Genomic DNA, 26,994 nt, shown 5'->3' with positions numbered 1-26,994 from the left:
AGAGCGCGGTGATGGTTGGAGGATCCAGATGTGCTTTTTTGGGTTTCCCTCTGGAAACTCGAATCAGGAATTGGACAGCTCTCTGGTGTGGTCTGCTGCAGGAGTCACTGCAGGGGCTCAGGAAGCAGCCTCTCCCAGTTGCCTCCCAGCTCCTGCTGCGATGCGCTGGGCAAACTGCTTCTGCAGGAGCTCTGCTTGTTGGGCATCTGAAGTTGTTAAGTCAGCTTTTCCATGCTGGTGAACTGAACAGGTACAGTAAGTCAGGGGATGCGAAGAGTGTGAATTACCCTTTTTATTTGTTTGTTTTCCCAGTACGGTCCATTAAAATCCTCATTAAGTAGATTTTCCCTGAAGTTTTCTGAAGCATATCCCTATGTAAATCTTGCCATAAATGAAAATGGAAAGCTTGTTCACTTCTTTGTTTTTAATAAGGAAGCATTTATTCATTTGGAAATTTAAATTTGGCCTGGGAGTTTCACACATACTTTTGCCCAAAAGGTTTCAGGATATTTTGCTGAGACTAACAGTGAAGACCTAACAGTCCTTCAGGAAACACATGGAAAGGATCTTGTCATCACCCAGGCTCTTTTTCAGTTAAATGTAAAGACGTCTGGGTGTACAAGTGGTGCCGTCTGTGAAATGTGTGGTCTCAGTTTTTCCTGCTCAGGCAGCTGGGAGGTGACAGCTTGTGCCATTGTGCTTGGCTCTTCTGCATGGGACAGGAACAGGAGGAGCTTGTTGGTGTTCTGGCCAAAGGACCAGTCTCAGAGAGCACTTCAGAGTATGAAACTGTATCTGTTAGATGCACTATAAGGATTTCAGCCTCCTTTTCCCTCCCCAAAATGTAGGCACTTCCTCCAGGCACTGGGGGACTGCACTGGTGGAAATCGGTTGGGGGAAGTACGTGAAGCCAAGCTGCAATTTTGAGTATCAGAAGATGGCTTGGAGTGTCAGTGTGTGGAGACTTCTTCCTTGACATACCATAAGGAAAAGTTAACTAATTCATAGGGGAGAAGAGAAAGAAAACATGTATGAATATGTGAAATGTGTTTATGCATGTTTAATTTTTTATTATGAGCAACTTTCTTCCTGATCAGATCTCTAATTTTAGGTGAGATGCCACTCTGCTCACCTGGCCCCTGTTAATCTTACTGTGCCTGTAGTGGTTTAGTCTCTTTGCTGACCATCTGGAAGATGTGTAGCCACATTAATTTAGGTTCAGTGTTGCACCAATGTGTATTTCTCTGTGGGATTAATTAACCTTATTCCAAATATAAGGAGGGCAGCAAGCATGGAAGCACATCAAAGGCTTGAATTTAGCCAGGAGTTAATATGTGCAGAAGAACAACAGTTTGTCTCATTATGTTGCCTGCACGGAATCAATACTTGGTACATCTGGAGCTCGGGGGCTTTGCTGCCATTGCTGATGGTCCTGGACTCTGAATGCTTGTCTGTGGTGGGGCCAGCAGATGGAGTCAGGCAGCCCTCTGGAGAAATGGCAGGAGAACACAGGCTTGTGGGACCCAGTAATTCAAAGCCCTTGTTGTGCTTTGGCAGCCAGTCTGGTGGGCACTTCACAAACGTGACAAGGGAAAAAAGCATCCCTGCAAAATTCACTGTGTGAGACAAGGAATGACAGATAGGTTATGGAAGGCAAGGGAGCAATACAGGACAGTCTTGGTTATCATCATGAACCTTTTATTTTGCTTGTTTCTGAAATAGGGAAGTTGAAATAGCAGTTCTGTAGTCAGCATGGCAAAGCAGGAATTGGAAGAAAGAATATCAAGTCTAATAGTGATAGAGCTCTGTAGATGCCTATGAAGAACTTCTCAGAAGTGGAAGTGAAGATATGGGGAAAAAAAATGTAAAGGCATTGATTGGGTATTTGAAGTTGTGGCCAGTGGAAATTAGCTCTCCAAATGAGAGGTGAGAGATAATAAACTTGAGAGTATTGAAGGTGAGCACAGGAGGGTTTCCCTCTGATCTAGAAGAAGTGAGAAGAGACAAAAGAAATCTGCAAGATCTGGATTGCAAGAGGGAAAGAGCTTGAGAAAATTCATGTCTTCTAAATTGTGGTCCTGGCAACTAGGTGATACTATTTAGAGAATGACAAAAGGTGGCAACTTAAAGAGAGCAAAAGCAGAGGTGAGTCAGAAGTAGAAAGCAGAAACTTATTATTATGAGCTTAAGATTCAACTACAATGAAAAGCAGAGCTGAGGTAAGAAAAAGCACATCAGCAGAGATGGGATGCCTGGGGGAAATAGGAGAGGGGCTGAGTCCTGCCTGTTAGGTGCAGAATGGATTCTGCCTGGGGGAAAGTACTGGAGAAGAGATGCCAGGGTGGTATCAGGAATGAGCCTGTTCAAAAGCGGGAGAAGGAAAGAAAGTGAGAACAAGTGAAACATGATCAGTTCTGATTGACCAGAGGGAGGTAGGAATTTGTTAGGGTGCCTTAACAGACACTTGGTTGACCATCAAGATAAGCGGCTTAGGATCAGAGCATGCATGCAGTCGTGCTTTGATAACTAAGTTATCATAAGAGACCTTCTATAATTTTATCTGGTATTCTCTGTCATGAGGTTATAAGCTACACAGACAGGCTTTTCATGTTCTAGCACTGTTCTTATATTTTAACTATTTTCTTCTCTTCCTATATTTGCCTGTTAAAAAATGCTAAGGCTTGGTTTTAGCATCTGTTGAAGACACATCAGCAATCAACAGAATTTTCAGAGGATGTTTTACCTTGTGCTGTGACAGGAACATCTGAGACTCCTGTAAAAACAGTTGAGTGAAGAATAAGAAGTACAATTTCAGCTGTTCTTTTTTAGCCCATTTAATTACCACTGCATTCACTGTCTTCCCTGAATAGGAAGTCATTTTCCTGTTCATCTGAGCCTTTCAATCTGTGAAAGGGGAAAAGAAAATGAATAGTAGAGGGCGGGCAGTGTCATTTTAAAGCTTCGACAATCACATGATAAGTTTGGTAGATGGCACCTGAAACTGTTATTAACTAATTAAAATTAAATTGTGACCTAATTTCACATGGTTGATTTACCTTTAAGTCAGAGCACCCATTGTAAGGAGGAAAAAAAACTCAAAACCTGCTGCATGCTTGTTGAAGTCCAGTGAAGCCTTCTTCGTCTGCTGAAGAAGACTTCAAGATGGATGTGGAGAGAACTCGGGGTTGTGGAGGGTGGCAGACTTCTTTTGTGGCTAGGTGACAAAGTGCCTCTTCACCTGCTTCCCCTGAATGGTGGTTTCTGATAGTCTTTTTTTTTTTTTGTCTCTCACTCATGTGCTACTCACTTAGCACTCCATTTATAATGGAAGCGAAATGTGAGGTTGAGTGAATAATTAGAAACTTGAGGCTTTTCCACTTGATCTCCTCTTCTGCACCTCATTTTCCTTTTGTTCCTAGAAGAATCTTTACAGAGCTCCTGGATCATGTGTGTTCCTGGATAGTGGATTTATTTGTCATATAGCATGCCCCAGAACACAAACTCAGAGAATAAAGTAGATCAGCATTTAAGTGCAGTACTGTTTATGATTGGTGAGCATTTTCTTACCAGAAAGTGAGTAACGTTCTGAGAATTTCTATTAGCTTGAGTGCTCCTATGGAGTTTTTAAGTCCCGTGATCACAGGAATAAAGTGCAGAAGAGAGTTTCTAGACTCTAGGTAAGTTCTTCCTTCCTCATCCCTGGCCTCCAAGAGATAAATATTATACACACGCACATGCATACATTTTAATGCTTGGTTGAATTCTTAAGCATTTAGTTTCATTTTTGTTTTTTATGTCTGGACATGAATGACCTATTCTGTGTGCAGTTGTTCCATTTGGGGTTTCAGTAATACAAGCTATTTTAACTTACCTTTACAAAGCTCATCCAGTGTACGCGTTTCTGATCTTGGTGGAATTGGATTTATCTTAGCCACTGACCTATGTCAGCAATGATGCTCACGTCTTGCCCTAAGGAAAGGTCAGATTGTTTATTTTTTTAATCATTAGCTCAACTATGTGCAGCTTTTCATTTTGTATTTGTACCATTTGTCCCATTTTTTAATTCACCTTTCTGCATTATTCTTCTTTCTAACTGGTGGTGTCACTTACACTTCTGGGTAATTATTAAGGTCTGTCAGTAATCTACTTATTGTGTTTAAGGCTGCTAATGAAGGTATTAAATAAAATGGTCACAAGACTAGCACTCAAGGAATGCCAAGGGTGCATACCTCTCTTTTGCTTTGCTACTGCTTCTTTCAGCATGCAAGCAGTTGTTGTCTTGTATTTAGCTCCCCTTTCACCTTCCTGTTCTTCTGTTAGTCCTTATCTTTCTCTGGTTTGCCTAATGGCATTCTTCACTGTAGTCTGAGAGATGAACTGAATTTTTTATATCTACAGGATCAGTGGTCATACAGCAAGAGAGCCCTGACCCATCTTTTGTAGATCTGTGCCATGTTTCACAATGTTTGTTTGCTTAATTTTATTTATTTACCTCTGGAGATGTGATTATTTTCCTACATCTTCTAATGTGTTGAAAAGCTTATGTAATACTAGGTCAGCTGCATTGTCCATAGCTGGCATTTTTCCTCTCCTCCTCCTGTTTCCCAAATATTTAACAGTTGGGAAGTATTCTGTAATGGATACCGTTATTGGGAACCCTTATATTGCTATCCTGTGATTTCATATGTCATGCTTAGGTTAATTGGATTTTGTTTTCTAGAGTGGTTTTTTTATTATTATTTGTAAATGCCCAATTATAGAAGAGGGATGCCTTCCCCTGACCTCAGCATGCTTGTGCTCTTCAGAGGCAGCTGACATCTGTGCCAGGCTGAATTCAGCCAAGCTTCTCTGGTTGTGCACATTTCAGGTGCAATTCCTATTGTCTTAGAGTAGGAGTCTAAAGCAAGCTAGATTAATTTAAAACCTCAAGGTATTTGACCACTTTTAGAAGCTTAAGATATAGTTATTGACTGTTTAAACTTAGGTGAGATGATCTCATTCTGACTTCTGGTTTTGCCTGGAGGTACTCCATGGTGTCTCTGTACCTGTCTTCGCTGCTGCCTTTGCTCCCAGTCAGCATTGTTATTCTTGCTGAAAATGCAAGCAGAATATCAGAATAAAATCTGGTGCCATTCCTGTTTCTAATATAAACCTTCACTTACTGAACAGGAGTTCTGTGTGTTTTTCTTCCTTTCTGTATGTATTTCCTAAATTTCACTATTTCATATGTATGTAGGAAATGTTTAGTGTCTTTTACATTCAAATCCTTGAGTTTTTCACAGCTCAACTGGCTTTGCTAATTATTTCCCTTAATTTATCAGTTTGTCCTGAGATCATGAAAAAATGCTTGGCTAATACACCCTTTTATCCTGTAATTTAAGCTTAACCATCTTGATCAAATATTTATATTAGCAAATTTCACGTTAGTTATTCCTGCTCAGGAATACCCAGACCATACCCTCAGAACTAGTGTTTGTTCTCCTGAGTCTTGTGAGCAAATCTCTCCTAATTATACAGTATTGTTTGCGATTAATATCTGGCTGCAGATAAATAATACTATGAGATTGTCCAACCTTCTCAACACTGCAGAGCAGGACTTGTTATCAGTCTTGTTTAATGGAAGTTTGACCCCAGATGTTCTGTGTGTGCCAGTTGTTCTCCATACATTTTGGACAGGTGCAGCATTGGAAGACAGTTCACCTGTAAAAGATGTTGGAAGAAAGCAAAAGCAGAGAGGCCTCACAGTTGCTGAAAAGCATGAACTCTTGGTCATTAACTGCTGTGGTCACATCCTCCATGCCAGGGAGTTTTCTGAAGCAGTGTGTGAGCCCTGCTACTTTCCTCTTCCTCATGTTAGAGCCTCTGTTGTGTCCCAGCCACTTTCTCCTGGTTCCACCCTCTGCTCCTTTATCCTGTATCTTCCTAGCAGTGCAGTGTGTAGGAACGTGATCCACCATGGCTGTGATCTCCAGCCACGGTCATCTTCCCCAGTTTGAAAAATCTGGGGCTACTTAACCTTTGTGAACATATGATTATGTTCATTTCAAAATGAAATGTTCATTTCAAATTAAATTCATCATTAGAAGGAATAGTTCCATCATTTTGTCTCACTGGGAGCCATGGTTTCAAGATGGAGTAATGTTTTGCAATTGAAAGGCAACTTCATTCTCCCATAAGTAGTACTCTCTAGAACAGGATGGATGGGAATATTGCAGTCTCTTCCAGTCTTTCTTCTGGTTTCTGTTCCTGCAGCTTGGGTATATGACATAGATCAGCCTGAGCATGGCTTCTCCTTATTTAAACCTAGCATTACCTACTTTTATTTTCCCTTTAGATGCTCTCTTAAAGATGCTCTCTGTTTTTTATCCCTGTTGTATTTCAGAGTACTTCCTCCATTTCTATTTTGTGCTGTTGTGTGAACATTTACTAGGCACATAGAAGTCATGAGCAATGTTTCAGAATGTGTTTGGATGAAGGAGCACGCTGAGAGTGATGTGTTTCAATTTTGTTTCATTTTTTTGCAGAACAGATTCTAATTACCTTGGGCAGGGGGCAAATAACAAGTGTGAGAACTTTCTACCCTGCCAGTTACTGCTCTCGCCACATGTAGTTAAATTCTATAAGCACAACAAAGACCACTTAAATTCAGCAAAATGATGAGCAGGCTGGATTAAATGTGCGCTGGGTGCATTCACCTTCAACTCTGCATCATCCAGAGCCTTTTTAATGTGGGAAATGCTCCCAGAAAGACAGATACTCTTGTGCTGATTATTCACAGAAGAGGCTGGCAGAGGCCTGAATGTGCCTCGTGCTCACCAGCAGGGAGCTTTAGAGGAGGATCACAGCAGACATCGGTGATCTCCCAGAGATGCAGCCCTGCACTCAGGAGCACCTTCTGTCAGTGCTGGTTGATGAGGACAGGTGAGGAATTGTCCTGAAGCTGAGCCTGAGCTGTGTGGTGTGAGTCCAGACCTGGGTTTCCTCCGCCCTAAGGATAAAGGATGGTAGCCGTGCTTCCTGGTGTATGTTTCTGTGCAGATCACCTTTTCTACTTACTAATCTCACTGCCAAAAGGAGGGAAGTTATGCAGTGCTTGTTTACACGGGTCCAAGAGAAACATTCAGAAGTACACTTTTCCTTCATTTTAACTTTGTCTGTATCCAGTAGTTACAAAAATATATATATATATTTGCAGTGATGTCCAATCTTGATGTTTTGAATGTTTATCCAGTGCTATAATTAAGCATCAAAAGCCTCAGAGAGCTGCCCCCACAGCCCTCCCCTTGCTTATTCAGGCTGTGCTGCCTGCAGGGCTGCAGTATTTCTGTGTTCTGGTTTAACTTGGGCATTCACTGAGGATGGCATTTCCCTTCCATTCCTTCTGCAGTGCCTGCTCTCCCACGTGATTGATTAATAGAGCTGTCAGCTCAGTAATGGGACTGGAACTGACCCAGTTCACCGAAGGAAACATTAAAAACTTTCCTTGTGAAGTCTTTCTGTCTTTCTGGATCTCATTTGCCAGTTCAGAAAGCTTAGGAAGGAAACTAGACGTTTTCTGAATCACTCTAATTTTCCCATACCTTCTTCTTCCATTGGGATCACCTATAGAGTCTTTAATCAGCTCTATGTGAACAACATTTTTTTGACAGGTACAGAAAATAAAGCAAAGCAGTCTTAGCAGCGGGTTACGCCTACTGTGAATTCTACTCAGGATCTTGTTTTTCTATAACTTACTTTTCTTCTTTGGAGCACTAATCCCCCTGTGTCACACATTTTCTGTTCAACTTTTCTCCTCTGCTAATCTCTGGATTTGTTCTGCTGCCCTTCTTAATCCACAGGGGTATTTATGACCTCAGAAGAAACCCTTGGCAAGAGGCTTATTTTGGATTTGAGTAACATTGATTATTCTTCCTGCAGTGCTGAAAATCAACGGTTGCCTTTCAGACCATCCATGGACAGGGCTGAGCTGCTTAACCATTTGCTGGCTAAAGTCCACTTACTGTAGTTCTACTCTAATGGGACGTGAGCTTGCAGTGTAGTATCATGCTCAGAAATAGCTGTTTCTGTATCTTTGCACATTCTGGAAAGAACTTTTGCAAGTGCCAAAATACTGTACCTAAAAGGAGGAGATAAGCCAAGCCACAGTTTATTTTCCTTTCTTGATATTTTTTTCTTTGCAAGGCTCCAAGTCAAAAACAATATAGTTACAAAGTTAAATACATAGTTAAAAACGAAATAGAAAAGAAATACACTTTTCTGGAAAGCAGATTTGCACTGTGAAGAGCTTTATCCATAGACCAGGCATGCTATTTCTTCTGTTAGATGGTGAAGGGATGAACATTGGCGCTAATAGGGACAAACATTGGTGCTGATAGGAAAGTAGTGCTCAGCTGAGGTTCATAGAGCGGGATCAGAGCATTGAGGAGGGAGAAAGGAGTCACTTTTCCCAGTGTTCTGCAGACAGAGGAGGAGCCATGACTTTGTCACTTGTATTGCACAGCCTGGGCTTGCTGGCTGCTTATCCGTGTGGGAAGGATGCCAAGGAGGCTGCAGCGAGGAGATGCTGTTATCCTGGTGAGCTGAGTGACTGCCTTGAATCACAGAATCATAGGATGGCTTGGGTTGAAAGGGACCTTAACAGGGACATCTTGTGTTAGGCCAGGCTACCCAGGGTCCCAGCCAGGTTGGCCTTTGGTATGTGAGTACTGTTGATTTTACGTAGTAGTTAGAAAACTCATCCGTAAATGATGTCCAAGTATATTAGTACTTGCAGTATAAAATAATAATAATTAAAAATATCTCTGAGATTTCTCTCATTATCTTGAGTGCAGCTTCTCTTTTCTCAGACTTCTCCGAGGCCATACCTGTCTCCAGGGCAGCAGCTGTGTCTGTCTCCTGGAAACATGCAGAGCTGCTGCACCTACTCTCTGGCAGCTTGTGCCAAACAGAATGCAAAGAAACCAGCTCTGGCATCAGTGACAGAAAATGCAGAGAAACCATCTGTTAAACCTGGAACCTACTCCTCTGGTGTTAGCATTTCAGTATCTGAGAAAATGGGAATCCAGTAGGGTTCATCGCTTACTCTGTGCTGCTCCTCACCTTCAGGTGCATCCTGCTTCTTGGGATGGAGTTGGCAGCTGGGGCTGTGAACAGCATGTCTCAGTGTGGGGGCTGCTGCCCTTTCCTTTTGGGGTACTCTTAGAACCAAGCTGGGCAGAGTAGCAGCAGACAGCCTGCAGAGTTAACATTCTGCAGTGGCAGAATGGTAAGCTCTGCAGTAGGTCTTAAGCTTCCTTGGTTCTGAGAAGAGTAGCAAAAATGTGTGGTATTTTCAAGCTAAGTTTCCTTCCTGCTTAGGAAAGTTCCTCTCTGCCGTGGCAGCTGCTGTTGTTGCTGCTATGCTGTCAGAGTGAGAGGTAGTAGAAGAGCTGGGGAAGTCTCCTCACTGCAGCATTTCCTGTCAAGATTGCTACTGCAGCACGGTGCTCAGGTTCGTAGCACTGGAGAAGGATGGTGAGGGTCAGAGAAAATAGATCCTGCTAGAAAGCTTTTGGCTTGCTCTCTGCAGCGTTTGATTGCTGGAATTGTGCTTGCCCTATGCGATGGACCAGAGCTGGCCTTACAGATTTGTGCTCACTGTTCTCTGGCCCCAGATGCAGCAGTAAGCGCTGTGCAGAAACAGCAGAGGTCATTTCCTTGTTTGGCCAGATAGAGGAGGAGGAACTCTTAAATATTTAAAAGTTTTAATATTTATTTAGTTTTAATATGTAAATATTTGAGGAGGTGCAGAAAGCCTGTATATCGGTGGCAATACCTGCTCTTCATCTTCCAGATAATGCAGTGTCTTTCCTCATGATGTATGTGCCTTGTCACCTTCCGTGGGCTTTGGTCTGGAGTCCCATGTCCCTGCCTGGCCACAGAGCCTGTGAGAGTGCCAGCATGGCAGAGGGCCAGGCTGGGGCAGCTCCTGCACAACCAGACTGAGCTGCCTGTGTGTGTGAGCAGACAGCAGGCCTCCAGCTGGGTCTGGGTTCCTGCCCCAGGCTGTGTCCACATCTCGTGTGTGGTTAGAAATGCACAGCCATTTCCCTGATTTCTATCCCAGCACCTTGCAAATGGTAGAGCACTTTACCTCCTGTAATTAGACTATCCTGTGTATTTTTGTTGCTTTTACTTCTTACAAGGAAAACCGGTGAACTTGACTGATTTTTGTTTCCTCCCTTTTCTCTCCAAAATTCTTAGGATATTTTTAGAGGCTTTTATCTCTGAGCTTTTGGAGGAGAGAATAGCATACTGATAGATCAGCTGTCAGTTTTCAACTTCCTGAAGACTTGGCTTTCCAACCCGGAGCTCATGACTGTTTTTCAGCCTGACTTGTGCAGCACTGGTGTGCAGGAAAAGGAAAGAATGGGGGAATCTCAAAGGCTTTGTTTTACAGGTGTTTTGATACAACTTATGATAGTACATAGGGTAGAAATTTGCCTCAGCAGAAGAAGGTGATTACTAGCCTGAAGGTGTACATTTGGTAGAGTTTAAGAAGGTAAATTAAGTTTGAAATAAATTCCACATGTTTTGGGATCAGTGCAACCTTAACTCAATATTTGAATAGCAGGCAACAGAAGATGGTATAGAAAACTCCGTCTACAGCCTCAGGAGTCAGGGAGCAGAGAGGTCAAGTCAGGTGCTGTATGTCTGGTTCACAGCAGAATTCAGTGCCAGGAAATGGTTAGATAACCACACAGAGACTTTTGGACTGATTTCTGAAAATGTCTTGCATAGCACTGATGGATTTCTGTGAGAAGGAAGAGAAAATTCCATGAACTTTTCCCTTTTGTTGCATTAAACTTTCTTGTACTTGGAATAATATCTGATGATTTGGTCTTCTGTCTGCCTATTGAGAAGGCTCGAAACAAACCTGTTGTCTCTGGTGATTTCTCCTTATCTTCATTTACCTCCTTCAGGTGAAATTTCCGTGAAATCTTTTTTCCCCCCTGCAACAAAACAGGCTGCTGCAGAGGAATACACATAGCTTTTCTAAGCAGGAGATCAAATAAAAACCAAACCAAAGCCATAACTTAGTGCAGCATTTTGGTGAGTGCAGTTTGTTAGCTGTGTGGAATCTGGGAACACAATGCCTAAAGAAGAAATTTTATTTTTTAATAGAAATCCAATAAGAGAAAAAATGAAGATAAGTGGAAGTCTAGAAATGTATTGTAAATTCCTCAGGGATGCAGCAGGGGACAGATTTTGTTTTCAGTTTGGAGACCAGGATGGTATTAAGACTTCATTTCATGCGAATGATAATGCAAAAATTATTTCTGCAAAAGAGCTTTAAAAAAGTTATTCTGTGAGCCAGATTCTGCAATACAGTTGACTGTAGCATGAACTGGAAACTCTGAGTCAAATAAAAAATACTTGCTTATTTTTAATCATTTAGATAAATGTTTGGCTTTTGTGTTTTGTTTTTAAATCCGATGTTTGCAGTTTGTTTGTTTGACAGTGAGTGAATGCAGCCTGCTTTTTTTCACTCGGGCCTAGTTTTGTATTTAAACTCTGCTTCTAGAAGTGCATGTGTGCTGGACTGCAGTTAGGACCACTGGAGAGCAGTGGCACGCTGTTAGGTGTCCATCCTATCCCCATAGTATAGGTGGCCTGCCAGTGCTCTGGAGAAAAACAACCCCAAAGCTTTAAACAAACTGTGCTTAATGGAAATAAACTTTTTTTTTTTTCCCCCCTTACTGTGTAATGATTTGGGAAAATGTGTTGGCTGTGTGCTTGGAGTGGGAAGAGAAGGAACTTGTGTGCATAACTTGCTTGTTGGTGGATGCTCTGGGGAGACAACAGAGGGGAGCAATGAAGTTTCTGTAGCACAGAGTGCTTGTTAACTCCCAGCCAGCCTTTCTGTTGGAAGGTGAGCAGACTGATGATGAGGACATTTATCTAGTGATTGCTTTCTTCCCTATATGGATTTGTAAGATCTGGTATTGTATCTGCAATTTTCCAGATATAACTTTTAGCTTTGATACTGCCTTCCATGTCATTCGCCTGATACCTGCTGGGTTTTGGTGGTAAGTAACAATGGCATGAAACCAATACTCATCTTAAGTTTCTTCCTAATTCTGTTTTTGAAAAAGCAGAGTAGGCAATACAGGCTGTAGTGTACTTTGCAGAAGAAAGAGCACCATGGCCATAGTTTTTGTTTCTATTTTTTCAAACTGGTGCTGATAAATCTTTGCTCTCACTTCTGTTGCTATGGTGTTACTTCTGTTCGAAAACAAACCTTTGGGTAATCTTGTTAAATGCAAAGATGTTTGGAGAGAGAGATGCTGAAAGAGAGGGGAAGTAGGAGGGCTCAAATTCCAGCTGATGACGAACAATGAATCAGTGTTTGTCTCAGCAGAGGGCCAGCAGAAATTTTGCACTGTACTTTCACTGACTTGTGGTTGGGTCCGATATTCCACTTGAAAAGGCCTCTCTTTTTTTTTCCCCTTCCAAGGTTGTTTTTTTGTGGGTTTTTTTCCTTTTTTCTTTAACTTCTTTTTCCTTGGTATATAAAAGGAAGGTGGAACACTTCCAAATTCTGCGCGGCTCAGAAATATTTGCTTTCCACAGCGCGGCCCAGAACACAGCGAACTTGTTCTTGTGAACAGTTTGATCCTCAATCCACAAAACGCTGGATCAAATTTTGAAGGTTTGTGTGGCTGAAATGTACCTGCTGCCCTGCTGAGCCACTTAAGCATTCATTGAACAGCCCAAGAGCAGCTGCTCAAGTGTGCTGCCATTCCTGGATGGTTTTATTCACAAAGCTGGAGGCAGAGCGCTGTTACAGGGCACTTTTTAACACTTTCTGGTTTGCCTGTGCAGATCTTGATAGGTGTGTTTTGTTTACCTGCTCAGAATAATGTGCCCGTTGATTTTAGCTGACACAGTTCTAGCAAGGAAGTTATCTTGCCCAGATGTCTTACGTTTCTGGGAAGCACTGTGCTGAAAATGCCTGCGTGTGCCTTGAAGGCTGCTTCTATTCCTGGGTCAAGGCTGAAAGGAAGGACTGTTTGCTTGGTTTTTAACATTTCTCTGCAGATTGTAGCTGCAACTGCCATAAGAACATGTAGGGTAACCAAATTCCAATACTTACTTGCTTCTCACTGTTTTTGAAAGTGCAAGTCCTGAAAATGGATTAATTCACTTTTTTTTTTTTTTTTTTTTTTTTAAATCTTGGCAACTGGGAACCTTCTGACCCAGTTAAATGGATCCCTTGTTTTACTGTTTCCTTCCAGATAGGCAGATGAAAAAAGCTCAGGAAAAGTAGTTGGGTCATCTGACATTTCTTTTAAAGCTATTAACTAATTTTCTGGAACTTTTTTGCAACAGATCCTCTCCTTCCCCATCCTCAACTAAGCTGCATTGCGCTTCATTTTGTCTTGATTCTGCAGATGCTTATGTCTGCATTCAGTCTTCTTGCTGCAATGCTCGGAGGAATTGAAATACAGGTTCTGCACAGCCACCTTCTTGCAGGCTGCTCACCTGCAGCTCATGACCCATTGAGCAGCCCCATTGGCTCTGTTTGTCCTTGCTTATACGTCATCTTTGCATACAGGGAGCCACTGCTGCTTGCATGCAAGAGGTGTCTGTTGCTGTCCTCCAAAGATGTGCCTTATTTTCTAGTTGCATTGGGATCTACACAAGTATTTCAGAGATATTACAAGAGCCTCAGTGTATAGCTGGCAGCAGTAGTAGATTGTAAAATGCAAGCAGAGATGGGCTCTGTTGGGAAGAATAGTCGTTGTGTCTCAGTTTGACTCCATTTATTTTGCTCAAGCCTAGCCCAGGTCAGAGTGCCTATAGAAGAAAACCAGTTCAACTATGGGGATCAGTCAGATTAGCAACTGACATATTATTAAAAGGCTACAAAGTTTCTATTGCTTTAATTTTACTGGTGCTCGAGGTCTTTTCATCCTGTCTCATTGTTACCTTCCTTAAATCATGGGATGGGAAACTGTATAAGACAAAGTCCAACTGTATAAGACAAAGGCAATGGGACAATGAAGATCAAGCTCAGTGCTCCCCAAACCCTGTCTCGGTACTGGGGACCCAGCCCTGTGACACATTGCCTCTAATGTTGTGTCAGCTACACTGGAGCTGAGTTTCTGCTGACCCCATCCTCAGTGTGTGTTCCCCTACCCAGCATCCTGTTGAATGGCATAGGCTGTGCTCAGGGAGCAGCACTCCTCCCACTTGAGGAGCTCTCACTGCAGCAGAGGAATTTGCAGAGATCCTGAATCACTTGCTCTTGTGTTACCTGTGGGACCATCCTAGGTGCTGTTCTGTGCAGGCGCAGAGGGCATGAGAGGTGTTCTTTTTATTAGTGGTGATAATTTTTGTTGGCTCAATCTTTTTGCATTGCATATATATCTATATATCTATATATATATACAGGGAGGAGAGCAAAGAAGGAAATACTGTCTCAAGGAGGAGAAGAAGCACAGGAAGACCTTTGGAGGAAGTGTGCTTGGCAGCAATTTCAGTGCCTTTCCATGGAATTAGGTGTACACTGCTGAGAAATAAATATCTAAGTAAAGTTTCCTGGAATCCGATGGAATATCAGTTGTCAGGGATTTGGATAACATGTCAAAATAAAGGCAGTGTGTAAAGCAAGTGCCCAGTGTGATGGCAGCACCTTGGGCAGTGAGCCTCACACCCTCCATATATTGATAAGTTTTCTCTTTTTTTTTTTTTTCAGCTTGACCTCACCAAACCCATTGAGGACCAGGGCCCTTTGGATGTGATCATACATAAACTGACAGATGTCATCCTCGAAGCAGACCAGAATGACAGCCAGTCACTGGAGTTGGTACAGAGGTTCCAGGTATGTGGTTCTTCAGTAGCGTTTCAAGCAAGAGAATGATCGTGGTGCAGCAAATTCAATTTGTTCTCTATGCAGTTGATGATGTTTGGTGAAAAGAGATCTCTGGCACACTGCTGCCCAGCCCGAGTCCAGAAAACATCATTTTGTCAGTCTAAAATGAACTTTCACCTGTAGTTACATTGTTTAGTAACAACTCATTTCCCACCAAATGTTTGAATGTCATTTCAAGAACATTCAAGAACATTTCAAGTGTAGTCAATGAAGAACAGGTGCTTCCAGAGTCCTTTATATCTCTGTTTCTCTATGACAGAAGCTACTAAAATAATTTGACCCAATCCTGTCCATTCTTCCCACTTACTGGAATGCTAAATTCTGTAACATCAAGGCTAGTATAGGTATTTTCATCCTCTGATAGCATCCTGATTTGCTTTTTTTTTTCCTCTCGAGTTAACATTGTTAAGTCAGAAATATGCAGGGCACAATGGTACAGACAACTGTTTTCCCAAATTCCTATCGTAGTATGAATGATAATGCATTTATTGTTTTAAAGGGTGATGTTTCTGATGGATAGTTTTGATCAAAGGCATGTTCTTTTCTTTTTCACAGAGAAGTTGAGTAAGATATTTTCTGAAATTTATGAAATATGCTTATGTTAGGTGGAAGAACAGTTGGGAAAAAATAATGCCCAAAGAGGGAAAAAGACTCGTGTTGAGTTGCTCACAGCTATGTAAAACTCCTGAGATTCCTGATTCCTGATCCTTACTTTGTTGGTTGCATTTCTGAAGGTCTCAGTTTGAGCAGGGCTCAGTGAGCTCATCTCTGTGTAATGCTGTGCTACCTCCTTTGTCCCCTGCAGAACACATTGATAGGGAATTCATGCAAGCATTAGAGAACAGACCGTAGCAATACAATTAGTATCTGAAACATGTTTCTTTTATTATGAGCAAGAACTCATCAGTGGATATTGAATATTTTTATAAGAATTCCAGCTAGTGAATTTAATGTATTTAATTACTGAAGATCGTAAGCTGTTACTTTTTCAAATATCTAACTGGGGTCTTTAAGAAGCACTACAAAGTATGGAGAACATATTTTCCTAAAGCTGCACTTAAGCATCAATGTGAAGTTCAGTATGAAATGGGGCAGAGCACTTCACAACAAGAGCCTTGGCTTTGGCTGAGAACTTAATGGGCTCTTCTTGGTGTGGCAGCTGCTGCATGAGTGGAATGCTATTAGAGCTAAAATGACCCGCTAAAGCTGAATGCCTTGTCCTGATAAATTTCTTAAAGTAATCACAGTGTACCTTGATGTTATTCTATGTATCTTTGGTAGTACTTATTAATCCATTATTTTTGTATAGGTTAAGCATTGAAGCTTTGTTTTTAAACCTACTTAAGTTAAAAAATCGCAGTGAAAATGTGTTTTTTATCTAATGAGGCTGTGGGATAGATTCTGAGATTGGTGAGAGATAAGTGCTATACATTTATGTTTATTCTTTGGTTCAGAGGCTTATTTTTTATATCTTTTTGATAGCACTCGCAAATGAATAATATCACCTGAAAAAAGATGCAATGGCCTAACAACAGCAAACATTCCCTTGCAGAAATACTAAAACAAAACTACAACTGCAAGTCAGAAACTTAGTTCTCTCCACCCTTACATCCTAAAGTGCCTTTCTGTGCCTCAGCTTACCAACCTCTGTTCATAAACTGAAGTATATTTCCTACAAAGAACATTGTAATTTTAATTAATATTTAATTAAATATCAGTATTCAGGCAAAAATAGTGCTGCAGGCCTATGAAGATAATTAGCAGTGGGCTAATGGGAAGTTGAACATTTTTTATTCTGATAATACTGGAAATTTGGATTCTCTGTCAAGTGTTGTAGAAAGTAAATTTATTGCATGCATACCTGGGTTGTATGAACAACCTCAAGGTGTCTGCAGATCTATTCATCAGCAAGCAGCTGTATCACTGGAAAATCTCTTTCCCCAGTAATACATACTTTCTATATTTTTTTCCTAAGTGCAAGTGGTGCAGACAGATGGAAGCAAGGATAAGATCTGGGTATGTCACATACTGAAGAAATAGTTCACTGTCTCCTGATGTAATGGGTTGACGCAGTTGTTCAGCTAACTTGTTCAGCTAACAGTTGAACTGCATAAGGAAATAAATTTGGGTGAAAAGCACCCTGTGGATAAAGAACTTTGTCTCATTCCAGTCTCCTCTACAGGTGAATTGTGTTCATGCACTGAGGATTGCTCTGAACTTTCATCTTCATTTCATGTCACTGGTGATGATATTAGTCTCTTTTGGACACTTAGCCTAATTCCAATTTAGCATTGCTGTGCTTGCAGTGGCAAGTTTTGGCCAAGCATGCTCTGGAACGGCTGCTGCAGGTCTGCAGTAAGAAACTTTATTAGAAGCATTGTTCTTATAAACTGCTTATATGCAGCTGGCCTTCAAGGGCTTCATAGTTAGCAATATTAAATTTAACCACAAATGACAATAATAAAAAAGCCAAGAATGTTAGAGCAGAACTTGATGTTCTTTCTTCTGTCTCTGTTAGTCCTTGGTTGTTCAGTAAACAGTTATCTAACATATTTATTTTTTGAGGATGCCGTCTTCCTGCAGAGAAGTGTTATGTAATGCCTAGAGAATTTAGAAAGGAATTCTGGGGTGTATGTTCAGTCCACAGTTTCGTTGTGTGATCTAGATCATCCCATTTGCACCACCAAGTCATAAATTAAAGGAAATGTTATTAACTCCTTTCTGAGATTAATAAGGAGCTGATAGTGCAAATAGTGTTTCCTTATTGCTGAACTTGATCTGACTAAACAATCCAAACTTCAATATGCTAATTATTCTGCTACTGAACATAAATTTAACATCAAGATAAAACCTGGCACTTGGCTTATTGGTGGCTCCATGGAGCAGTCTTTCAGGCAGCAAAAAGCAAGGGCTCCTTGATCACAGGAGGAGGGACAGTCTGCCAGGCTGCATTTCTGACCTTTGGAAGAAAAACTTAATTCAGAGCTATATTGTAGAAGCCTGGACCATCTCTTCTGCAAAAGCTTAGGAGGGAGCTGGGTCTGTGTGCCTGTTCTCTGCAGGCTGTGACAAACACTTGTAGTCTGGTGCCGAGCACTAGCAGTCTGTGAAGCCTCTTTGCATGCCAGTTTGTCTTGCAGTTTAATGAGTGTTCTCAATTGCATCATAAAAAATTACTGTTACAGCAGACTCTCAGAATGGTGAGGAGGAGGTGCATGCTGATCTTTTAACTGGAGAAGACCTTTTGGACCGAGCCTTCTGAAGTCTTTGTGCTATTTGGATGTGGTCTGGACTACAGTTCCTCCAGAGAGCATTGGCAGCTGCTTAGTGATCTTCTCCAAAGCCAAAATGAAGACCATGTGCAGCACCTAGTGATTTGTGTGAAGGACAAATAGAAATTTTTCCATTTGCTTTGCAAGATACTTCAGCCTTCACATTAGAGAATGTGGAGTCTCCTTTCCTACCTGCAGCAGCACTGGGCTGAGCTGATTGAGTATAATTTAGTTGTCATATAATGGAAAAAAAAAAAAAAAAGGAAAAAAAAATCACAAAACACCACACAAAACACTAAAGTCCATGGCATTTCCTTCTTGACCAGAGGAACATGGGAAAGAAGTCAGGTGTGAAGGGTACCCAAGATACCCTTTCACTTGCTGTTTTTCTGGTTCCTGTCATTCTGGTAAGAAAAAGAAGCAAGCTACTCAGTTCCTGCCCCTCAGATAAAGTTTATGGCTTTGAAAGTCAAATATGTTTTGGCTGGCATAAGCCACTGCCGACTAGGAAAGTTTGTTAAGCTCTGATTTTAGCAAAATACTCTCTGAACAGCTGCCTGTCATAGCTATACAGGGGCTTGTGTAGCTTTATTCATAGCAGCTCCTTCTGTCTGTTCCATTCAAATTGATAGCCTTAAGTGATGGAAAATTGATAGGACTGTTTATTTGTGTTTCAGAGCTTTTTTGAACAGTTTCTCTTTGCATCAGCATTCTTGAAAAGATATTACAAATAGTTTTATTCCTAGGCCTGTGCTGTCAGGTTGATGGAAATTGAAAATGTTCTTTATTCTGCTCTTCATCCTCCCCACCACCACACATATTTCCTACTTCTGGCTCTCCTACTCTGAAGCTGTCTAGGAAAGCTCTGCTGTTAGAGGGGCTTGGAACTGGGATGAAGGGAAATAAGGGAAATATTTTGGAAGGTGAGAAGTTAGGCTTTGTTCACACTGCACTGATTGCTTTCGTCAGATTTCTCACTTTCAAAAAGGTGATTTGGGTACATACTCATGGAGATGAGGAGATGATGCTGTGGGTTTTTGTGGTTTTTTTTTTTTCTTTTTTATTATACTAGCTCATTCTGTTCCCAGTTACCAACTTTATACTCTGAAAATACAAATTTCAAATTTCTTTTCATGTGTTCTGCTGAAAAGGACAAGTGAAAAATCTAAGGAAACATTCAGAGCTTAGTCATTTTTTTCTTACTGGTTGGACAGGATAAGACACATAGCTGAACTAGTCTATTTGCATTTGAATTCACAGGCCAGTGCCTGTGTTTTTCCCATTTGAAAAGTAACTCTCTCCTACTGTGGTGTTGGAAGAGCCTTATAATCAGGCAAAATTAATTAAAAATCTCTCATCTCAGAGCCAACTGGAGTGGGAGAGCTTCCTGATGATAGGTATTTGCAAGATAAAGCTGTGGGGAGTTCTCGACAGAAAACCAGGGAGGCTGAGAGCTTAGAAATTTGCTTCCAGTTGTAGCACAAATAGAAGAGGAACAGATAAAGTGTCTGCCACCAGTATCCTTTCCAATCACTGCAGGGATCTCATAGGTTTTAAGAGACAATCAATTTTGGGATCGGTATTTGCTGAAGCTCCACCTTGCCTGTAGCTTTCCTTTTGGTGTCCATGCACAGAGCCCAAGACAACAGAAAGGTCTTTTATATTTTATGTCTAAATCTGATTCAAGGTCATTAGATAAATTTTGTTTCTGCCTCTACATGTTTTCCCCTTGGAAAACACCCATTTGTTGTTAAAAGCAGTTATCTCCGTGTTTCTATACACAGGAAAACACAAATCCAAACACTATCACTGTTTCATTTGCTGACATTTTTATATGCACTTTTTGTTTAAGGTTAAACAAAGGGTTATTGAAGTTTTATTACTTAGTAATGAAGTCAAGTCAATGAGTCAGTGAGTATTTCTTATCATCTAATGACCTAATATTTACAGTAGATACTGTATCAACTTTCTGTTAAAATATTAAAAATAAAAAAAAAAGTTACCTCTTTGGGTAAAATGGCAATCAATTCTATTCTCATTTGTATATATGCTTCTTAAGAATGGCTTTTTAAAAAAACTTATGGGCTATATCCAGAGGTATTTAATAGGGAACATGAAATACTGTCTCCCTTTGATTTCAAGTTTCATTGCTGGTCTTCTGCGAGCAGCAGGGCTGGTACAGAGCATTACTGAATACCAAGCCTGGAATAAAAACAAAGGAAGATCTGCTAAAAGTCCTGTCTTTTTCTTGTTTGCATTTATTGTATCAAAGATTAGAAAGAGGAAAACATAAACATTGTCTGGGTCAAGCTGAACTGCAGCCCAGGGACAGAGCCTTTTCAAAACACTGCTGGAAAGTCTAAATATCTGGCAGATTGTTGTCTGGGTTGTTGGAATCTGAAGTTGAATACCAGTCTTTGGTAAATCCAACAAAGGAAGGCATGGAATTGTTTTGTTCGGATGACCAGAGAAGAACTGAATGGTGAAGTTTGACAGGTTGTGCTCTCCTGAAAGCTGTCTTTTGGATTCAGTAATTCTCCTGCAGCTGTTCCATTTTCAAGTTCATATTTGTAACAGCTCATTCTTTTTTCTTCCTTTTTCCCCAGTAAGAGAAGGTTGTATTCAGTCTCCTGTGTGTGTTTGAAGAGGTTTTTTTCTTACACTACTAAGTCCCCCAGGCTCTAAATGGCTTCTGGGTGGTTATTTTCTGTTTGCCTTGCAGAACTCTTGGAGCCTCATTAAGTCAGCGAGATGAGCAGTAAGTCACTAGAAAGTCAGCTGAGATGCTTACTGCTATTGAAGCATTGCCTGGTGTAGAATTGCCTCAGGATCAGACCTTCTTTCCTGTTCAACTTCATTATGCTGTGTCAAACTTAGTTCTTGGATCATCTTCTAATGTGATTTAGAGCTGTTATCCTTATAAATGAAGTTCCTTGGAGTTCCTTACAGAAAGCATTAAAAAACAGAGTTCCTTCTGGAAGTACACTGGCTAATTTGAGCCAAACTAGTGTGGAGTATACCTGAGTGCAGAACAGTGAGGATATTCATTAACAGCAAGAGAGCATCAGGAGGATTTGGAAGCTGCACAAGGAATGGAGAGAGAGGGGAAAAATATTTTTTTCCTTGTAGAGCAGTGAAGGAGATGGAGACTAAAGGGAGGAGGAATGTATGTGTGAGGTGAGCAATCAGTGCATACACAGTGGGCCTAAATGGACATATGTGGAGCTTGAGCTCAACATGGAACCAGTGTGGTCAGGCTGGGGGGGCTGTTGCCACATTGCCAAAGGAGGAACTGATACACCATGAGAAACACTGCAGGATGTTCATGGAAGTGTGGTACTTGCAGGAGTAGTTACCATGTGCTTACATGAACAAATTGAAATGAATGAATGGAAATGTAAAATGGCTTTTGGAACTTGGGTTAAAGATAGACAGATGCTAGCTTTGGAGGTGTTTGTCCTAGTTTGGATGATGTAAGACGTATTCTTGTTTACCATCTACTTTAATTCCAGCCCTTATAAACCAGCCCTTAACATTCAGAACAGCTAAAGGGTGGTTTTAATAGCAGCATTAAGGAACTCAGATGTAGTTCTGAGCTTAGCTCGGCTCAGGTAGTTTTGATGTTTGTGTGTAGTAATTCAGTGTAGGATTGACCCCAAGATAGCAGTGTGTCATCTTTCTTCTTCTAATTGCTTTTCTCTGCCCTGCTCACAGCTGTTGCTGTGGCACTTTGCCACTGGCTCATTTCTGAGCTGATGGGGTTGTAGCAGCACAGGTTTCATTGCTGATGGTGAGTCCACAGGAGGACTGTGCCATCCTGAAGCAGTTAGCTGTCACATTTGTTTTTGTTTCAGATGTCAGCATCAAGTCTGTCTCGTCACATCCTGCATTGCCAAAAAAAAAAAAAAAAAAAAGGTTGGATGTTGACTGAGGTTTATAACTGTGTTCTCTTTCCCATCTCACTATTTTCCATACTCTTCAGCCAACCTAATGCTTTTTTTTTTTTCTTCATATTTGTTTTGCAGGAGTATATTGATGCTCATCCAGAAACCATTATCCTGGACCCTCTTCCAGCTATTCGTACACTTCTGGACCGATCCAAGTCTTATGAGCTCATTCGACAAATAGAGGCATACATGCAAGGTAAGCCAGTCACTTGCTGCCCCAGAAGGCTTTTTATTGTGATTTGTAGAGAAGGAAGCAGCTAGCTTCTGGAGGTTAGCTGTGAGGTTTCCAGCAGAGGCTTTGGGCCCCTCTAATTCTCTCTCTCCATGGGAGCACAAACACTGAAGGATTGTGGTGACATGGGATTGCACTCTGGACCCACCATGCTCTTCTCTTTCAAGGCAGGCAAAGGAGGTTTGCGTCTGGGTAAAAATGTGATATGGGTTTAATGGGGAACATATTTACTACAGTGCTCACAGAAATCTTCAGGAAAACATTTTCTTTCCGAGCATGCTGGTAAATTGAGATGTTTCTACAAACTTCGCAACCTGTCATAAGAATCCTGAGGCTGGAATTTTAAGATCTATGGAAGAAGAAAAAAAATTTTTGCAAGAACTGAAGAAAATTAAATTGTTAATAGAGCTAAGATGCATGAGAAATGCTGGAAGCCTGTCACACAAGTTAATTGCTAGGAGGAAGCATGAATGCCCTACTGGTGTTGGCTTGCTACCTGACATACATTGTTGCCTTTAATTGGACTTAATTGGATTGAATTCCTATATTTGGAAGTCATGCTTCTTAAACTTGAATAATTCTAGTATCTTACTGTGTTAACTGTTAGGTCAAGTTAGTCTTTCATTCCCTTTCTACTTTTACTGCCATTTTCTTGACTTCTTGCCTTTTCTGTTCAGTTTTAGAGAAGCTCTAAAAGTAACCGTTCCCTTGGATTAGATGACAACATTTCAGGGAAATTGCATTTTTGAACTATGCTCTAATGTGGCATTATTGCAATTTTCTTATGATTGTGTTATTACTATTTCATGGACTCAAAGGAAACTCATCAATTTGCATTTTCATAATTTGGGGTTTTACTGACCTACTGTTTGCATCTGACCTGCCTGGCCCCATCAGTTAGGAGCCTCTCAAATATGTAAAATGAAGACTAATAGCGCCAGTCTCCCATGTGCTTTACAAGAAGATGTTCAATTAGTTTAAAAGGATTTTGTTTTAAAGTGATTATTGCTGCATGTGAATGGGAAAGAGTTACTGAGGGAAATCTGTGCTCTGAATATGGGGTTGGTTTTTTGTATTTTTTTCTAGCAGTAGAGAGATTCAGCGTTTTTTTGTTTGTTTGTTTATTTGTTTTTTCCTTAAATTGTTATTGATATTATTGTCCTTATTTTCTCTACGGTAATATCTTGCTCAGGAGAGCATCCAGTTTTTTGGAAGGAATTCGAATTGCACACATTTCAGCCTCCACTGGTGAAATTGAGAAAGGAAAAAAAAAAAGAGAGAGAGGGAAAACTACTAAGGAAGAAAAAGGAAAAAGTCTATTTTTATTCTGTTAAAACTGATAGCTTCCAAGTGAAGCTGTTAATAAAATTTAGGAATGAGACAGGAAAAAACTTCACCTGTTTTCACAGACTATTCTAGTGTTAGGTGAGCTATGCCCCCAGATCTCCCAGATATAGCTCAGCTTATTTCTTTCTCATCATCAGAAGTATTATGGCAGAGACCTTGAACCACCTTTGTATTTAGCAGGGAAAATCTCAAGAGAGCTGAATAACTGGTGACTTCTTGTTCTGACCTCAGCAGACCAGCTTCTGTATTCCCACATGTAATCATTTGCAGTAGAGAAGATCAAAATAGCTGCATCCCTCTAGACAAGTGTGGTGGGTTTTTTCCCTTCCTAATTTTCACCTGCTAAACTGTGTTTTCTGCTCTGCAGCTGTCACGGAATATCCCAAGGCAGTGAGCACTTAGAAACCTCAAACAAGAAGTAATACATCTGTAAATAGCATAAGGTCTTTAAAGTCACATCTTTTTTGTTCTGGAATTTAGAAAGGAAGTCACTACCAAGAATAATATCCTAGAATTTAGCTGTAACTGAAGAGCCCATTTTATCATGGGATACAGATTGAATGTGGTGGGTTAAGCTCAGTGCCAGGGATTCTCTCTTCCAGAGGAATGCCATACGCTTGGAATGGTTCAGTATTTGTGTGTGGAGAAATGCTCTGCTTTGGAAAACTATTCAGAGGGCAGTTTTGGACTCAGGTGACCTTTGCCTTTGATTTATGTTTCAGAGGAACTGCAAACAAAGTATACTCCTTATTTATGATCTTCCGTTTGCATTTCAAGCTTGTTGGAAAGAATATAATCAAGTATAATCAGAGGTTTGCACCAGTTAAAAGGGAGGATGAACACACATTCTGGTCACTTGCCTGCATCTTCACAGATGTCGTATGTTGCTGAGGTGGCCACGTTCTGCAGCAGTAGGACCTGGTGTTAGATGAACAGCTTGATTGCATAGGTAATTACCATTCAGGTATCCAGGTTAATGCCTTTTAACAGTTAATTCTCCATATGGCATGATAAAAGGAATCGCTCTATGAAGTGCCTAAAACTGGCACCTGGACATTGTTAAGCTTTCTGAAAGTCCTGCAGGATGCTCTTTATGAAGCCAACCATGTGATTGAAAAGCATTTTGATCCAGCCTCATGAGAACAGGTTGGAACAGGCATTTTGTGGCACATACGTTGTCTCTGCTGTTGCAGCCTGTAGCAGCTAGTAAGGGGATAGAGTTGGAGGAGAACTACAAGTAAGTAGGCAAGAGTTAGTCATGCAGTTTGGTGTGAAGCATAGAGTTAAACCTGAACTTCTAGATCATGGGCTGACACTGTGACCACTCAGGACTCAGGAATCTGAGGTTCACAGAGACATGAAGGTTGGAAGCACCCCTGAAAATCACCTAATCCATCCCCCTGCTAAGAGCAGGATCCTCAGGTTCCTCAGAACCATGTCTATCTGAATGCTGTGTGTCTGCACAGACGGAGGATATGTGACCTTTCTGGGCAACCTACTCCAGGATTACATTGAACCAAGCATGCTAGCGTGCAGCTAACAGGGGGTAAAGTGACTTGCAGAAATCCCGTTTTTTTTCAGTTCAGATAGTAGTATCTCCTTTGGAAGGAAATGGAGCACTCTTCTAAAAATATACATAAATTTATGGACAGCTATTTTGGCATTAGTTTTACTGGTTTCTTTTTTGGAAGAAGTAGCCTGATCAGGGCTGAGGCTTCCTCTTTTTTTCCTGTTCTCTCTTATTTTGAGTGCAGGGTCAGAGAGAGTCATTCTGAAACCTTCTCTTCTAAGTCTTCTGAAAAAAGTTTGCGTTCTCTAATCGTGTCCTACATAGCTGGCAGGTCTATCTTGAAATAAATCACTGAAAAGACTTTTTTGGTATGGCAGTTGAGATCTCTTGGCAGTTACATTGCTTTGTTTACTTATCTGTGAAGAATGACTTCTGATATCAAAGTGTTCTAGAACAGATTCTGTAATGTTTGGTGAAAGATTAGGGACATTATTTAACAGAAATTTCACTTTTGCAGGGTAGCGTGTGGTGGGAGCTGGGTCAGCCTTTCTGAAGCTTCTGCCTCATGAAACATAACTAGATTCTCTGATGCTGTATTGAAAAGCTGTGATCTTACAGCCTCAGAGTTCAAGATCTGACTGTTTAAATTATGCTTAAGGTGATAGCAGATAATCACTGTGAGTTGGCTTGGCAATGAAGCCTTTTTATTCTGAAGATGAAAAGCTTTTAATGTTCCTGATACATATTACACATAATAATATAAACAAAAGGAATTAAGATCAAAACTCTGACCAGTGTGCTACACATTAGGTATTCTGTCAAGTTATATAAAACTCAGCTTCCTTTTATGTCACCTGTACAGTTTCTTCTGTTGGACCTTCAGATATTGTGGACTGTGGAGTTCATTTCTGTAAACATTTCTACCTGTTGTTGTTTGTTTGTTTTTTTTTTATGATTCTAAGAGAGTTCATGTATGAACCCAGTTGTGATTCCTGAATTTCTCTCTCATTTTTTGAAATAGAATAAGTATGCCTTAAGGGCAGAAAAAAATATAAAACCATTTAGATGTGATATTTTCATCAGTGTGTATTTGAAATCATTTGTTTGATTGTTTGCTGTTACAGGAGGTGCTGTTTCTGTGTATGTCATTCCTATTTGTCACAAAACTTTGGAACAGAACTCTGCACCATTTTCTGTCCCCAGAGTTGTTTTTTTGTGTTTTTTTGTTTGTTTGTTTGTTTGTTTTTGGTTAAATTCTATCTCTCTGTTTTAGAAATACTACTTGAACTGCATGTCTTCTGGGCCTAGCAGAGTGGCTCAGCATGATGTAATGGATAAAGCATAGTCTGGGACTCCAGGTTTTCTGCTGGCATGATCTGGGGACCCTTGTGCATCTTCTTCTCCTGACCATATCTGCCTGTCTTTTCCCTGCCACTGCCACATTTTTCCAGGCAGAAATCTCTTTTCCAAATATGCATGCGTATGACTCTTTCATACTTAGTCTCTGATGCCAAGCAACATGTGTTGTGTGTTATCCAAAATCATAGTTCTGTTGGTGAGTGGAAAACTGGGTTCTTGTAGGTCAGCAGCAAAGCAAGTAGTCTGACTTTCCGTTTTGGAAGTCATGGGGAATGAATACTTCTGGAGTGGTGCATACTCAGAACTTCTCAAAATTAGGCCACCCAGTTAAAGTGCCTGAAAATAGCTTTATGTACATAGTTCTATGTGTTCACCTTTGGAATCTCTGGTCACTGTGGTCTGTGGCCTAC

The 26,994-nt window shown here is 40.8% G+C and overlaps 1 protein-coding gene across 3 annotated transcripts in view; it reads left to right on the top strand.

Moving 5' to 3' along the window:
• The window catches only part of ITPK1 (inositol-tetrakisphosphate 1-kinase), a 132,133-nt gene that overhangs the window by 50,820 nt on the left and 54,319 nt on the right, over positions 1–26,994 (top strand). For all 3 annotated transcript variants that reach the window (XM_090141528.1, XM_031593067.2, XM_090141529.1), the window contains 2 exons: positions 14,741–14,866; positions 22,215–22,332. In XM_090141528.1, coding sequence (XP_089997654.1) covers positions 14,741–14,866; positions 22,215–22,332 — 244 coding nt within the window. The remainder of the gene's footprint in view (positions 1–14,740; positions 14,867–22,214; positions 22,333–26,994) is intronic.

This window comes from Phasianus colchicus, chromosome 5 (assembly GCF_987193195.1).
Source record: "Phasianus colchicus chromosome 5, bPhaCol1.hap1.1, whole genome shotgun sequence".
Lineage (NCBI taxonomy): Eukaryota > Metazoa > Chordata > Aves > Galliformes > Phasianidae > Phasianus > Phasianus colchicus.
The sequence above is the reverse complement of the archived record's forward strand: the minus strand, read 5'-3'. Positions and strand labels throughout refer to the sequence as shown.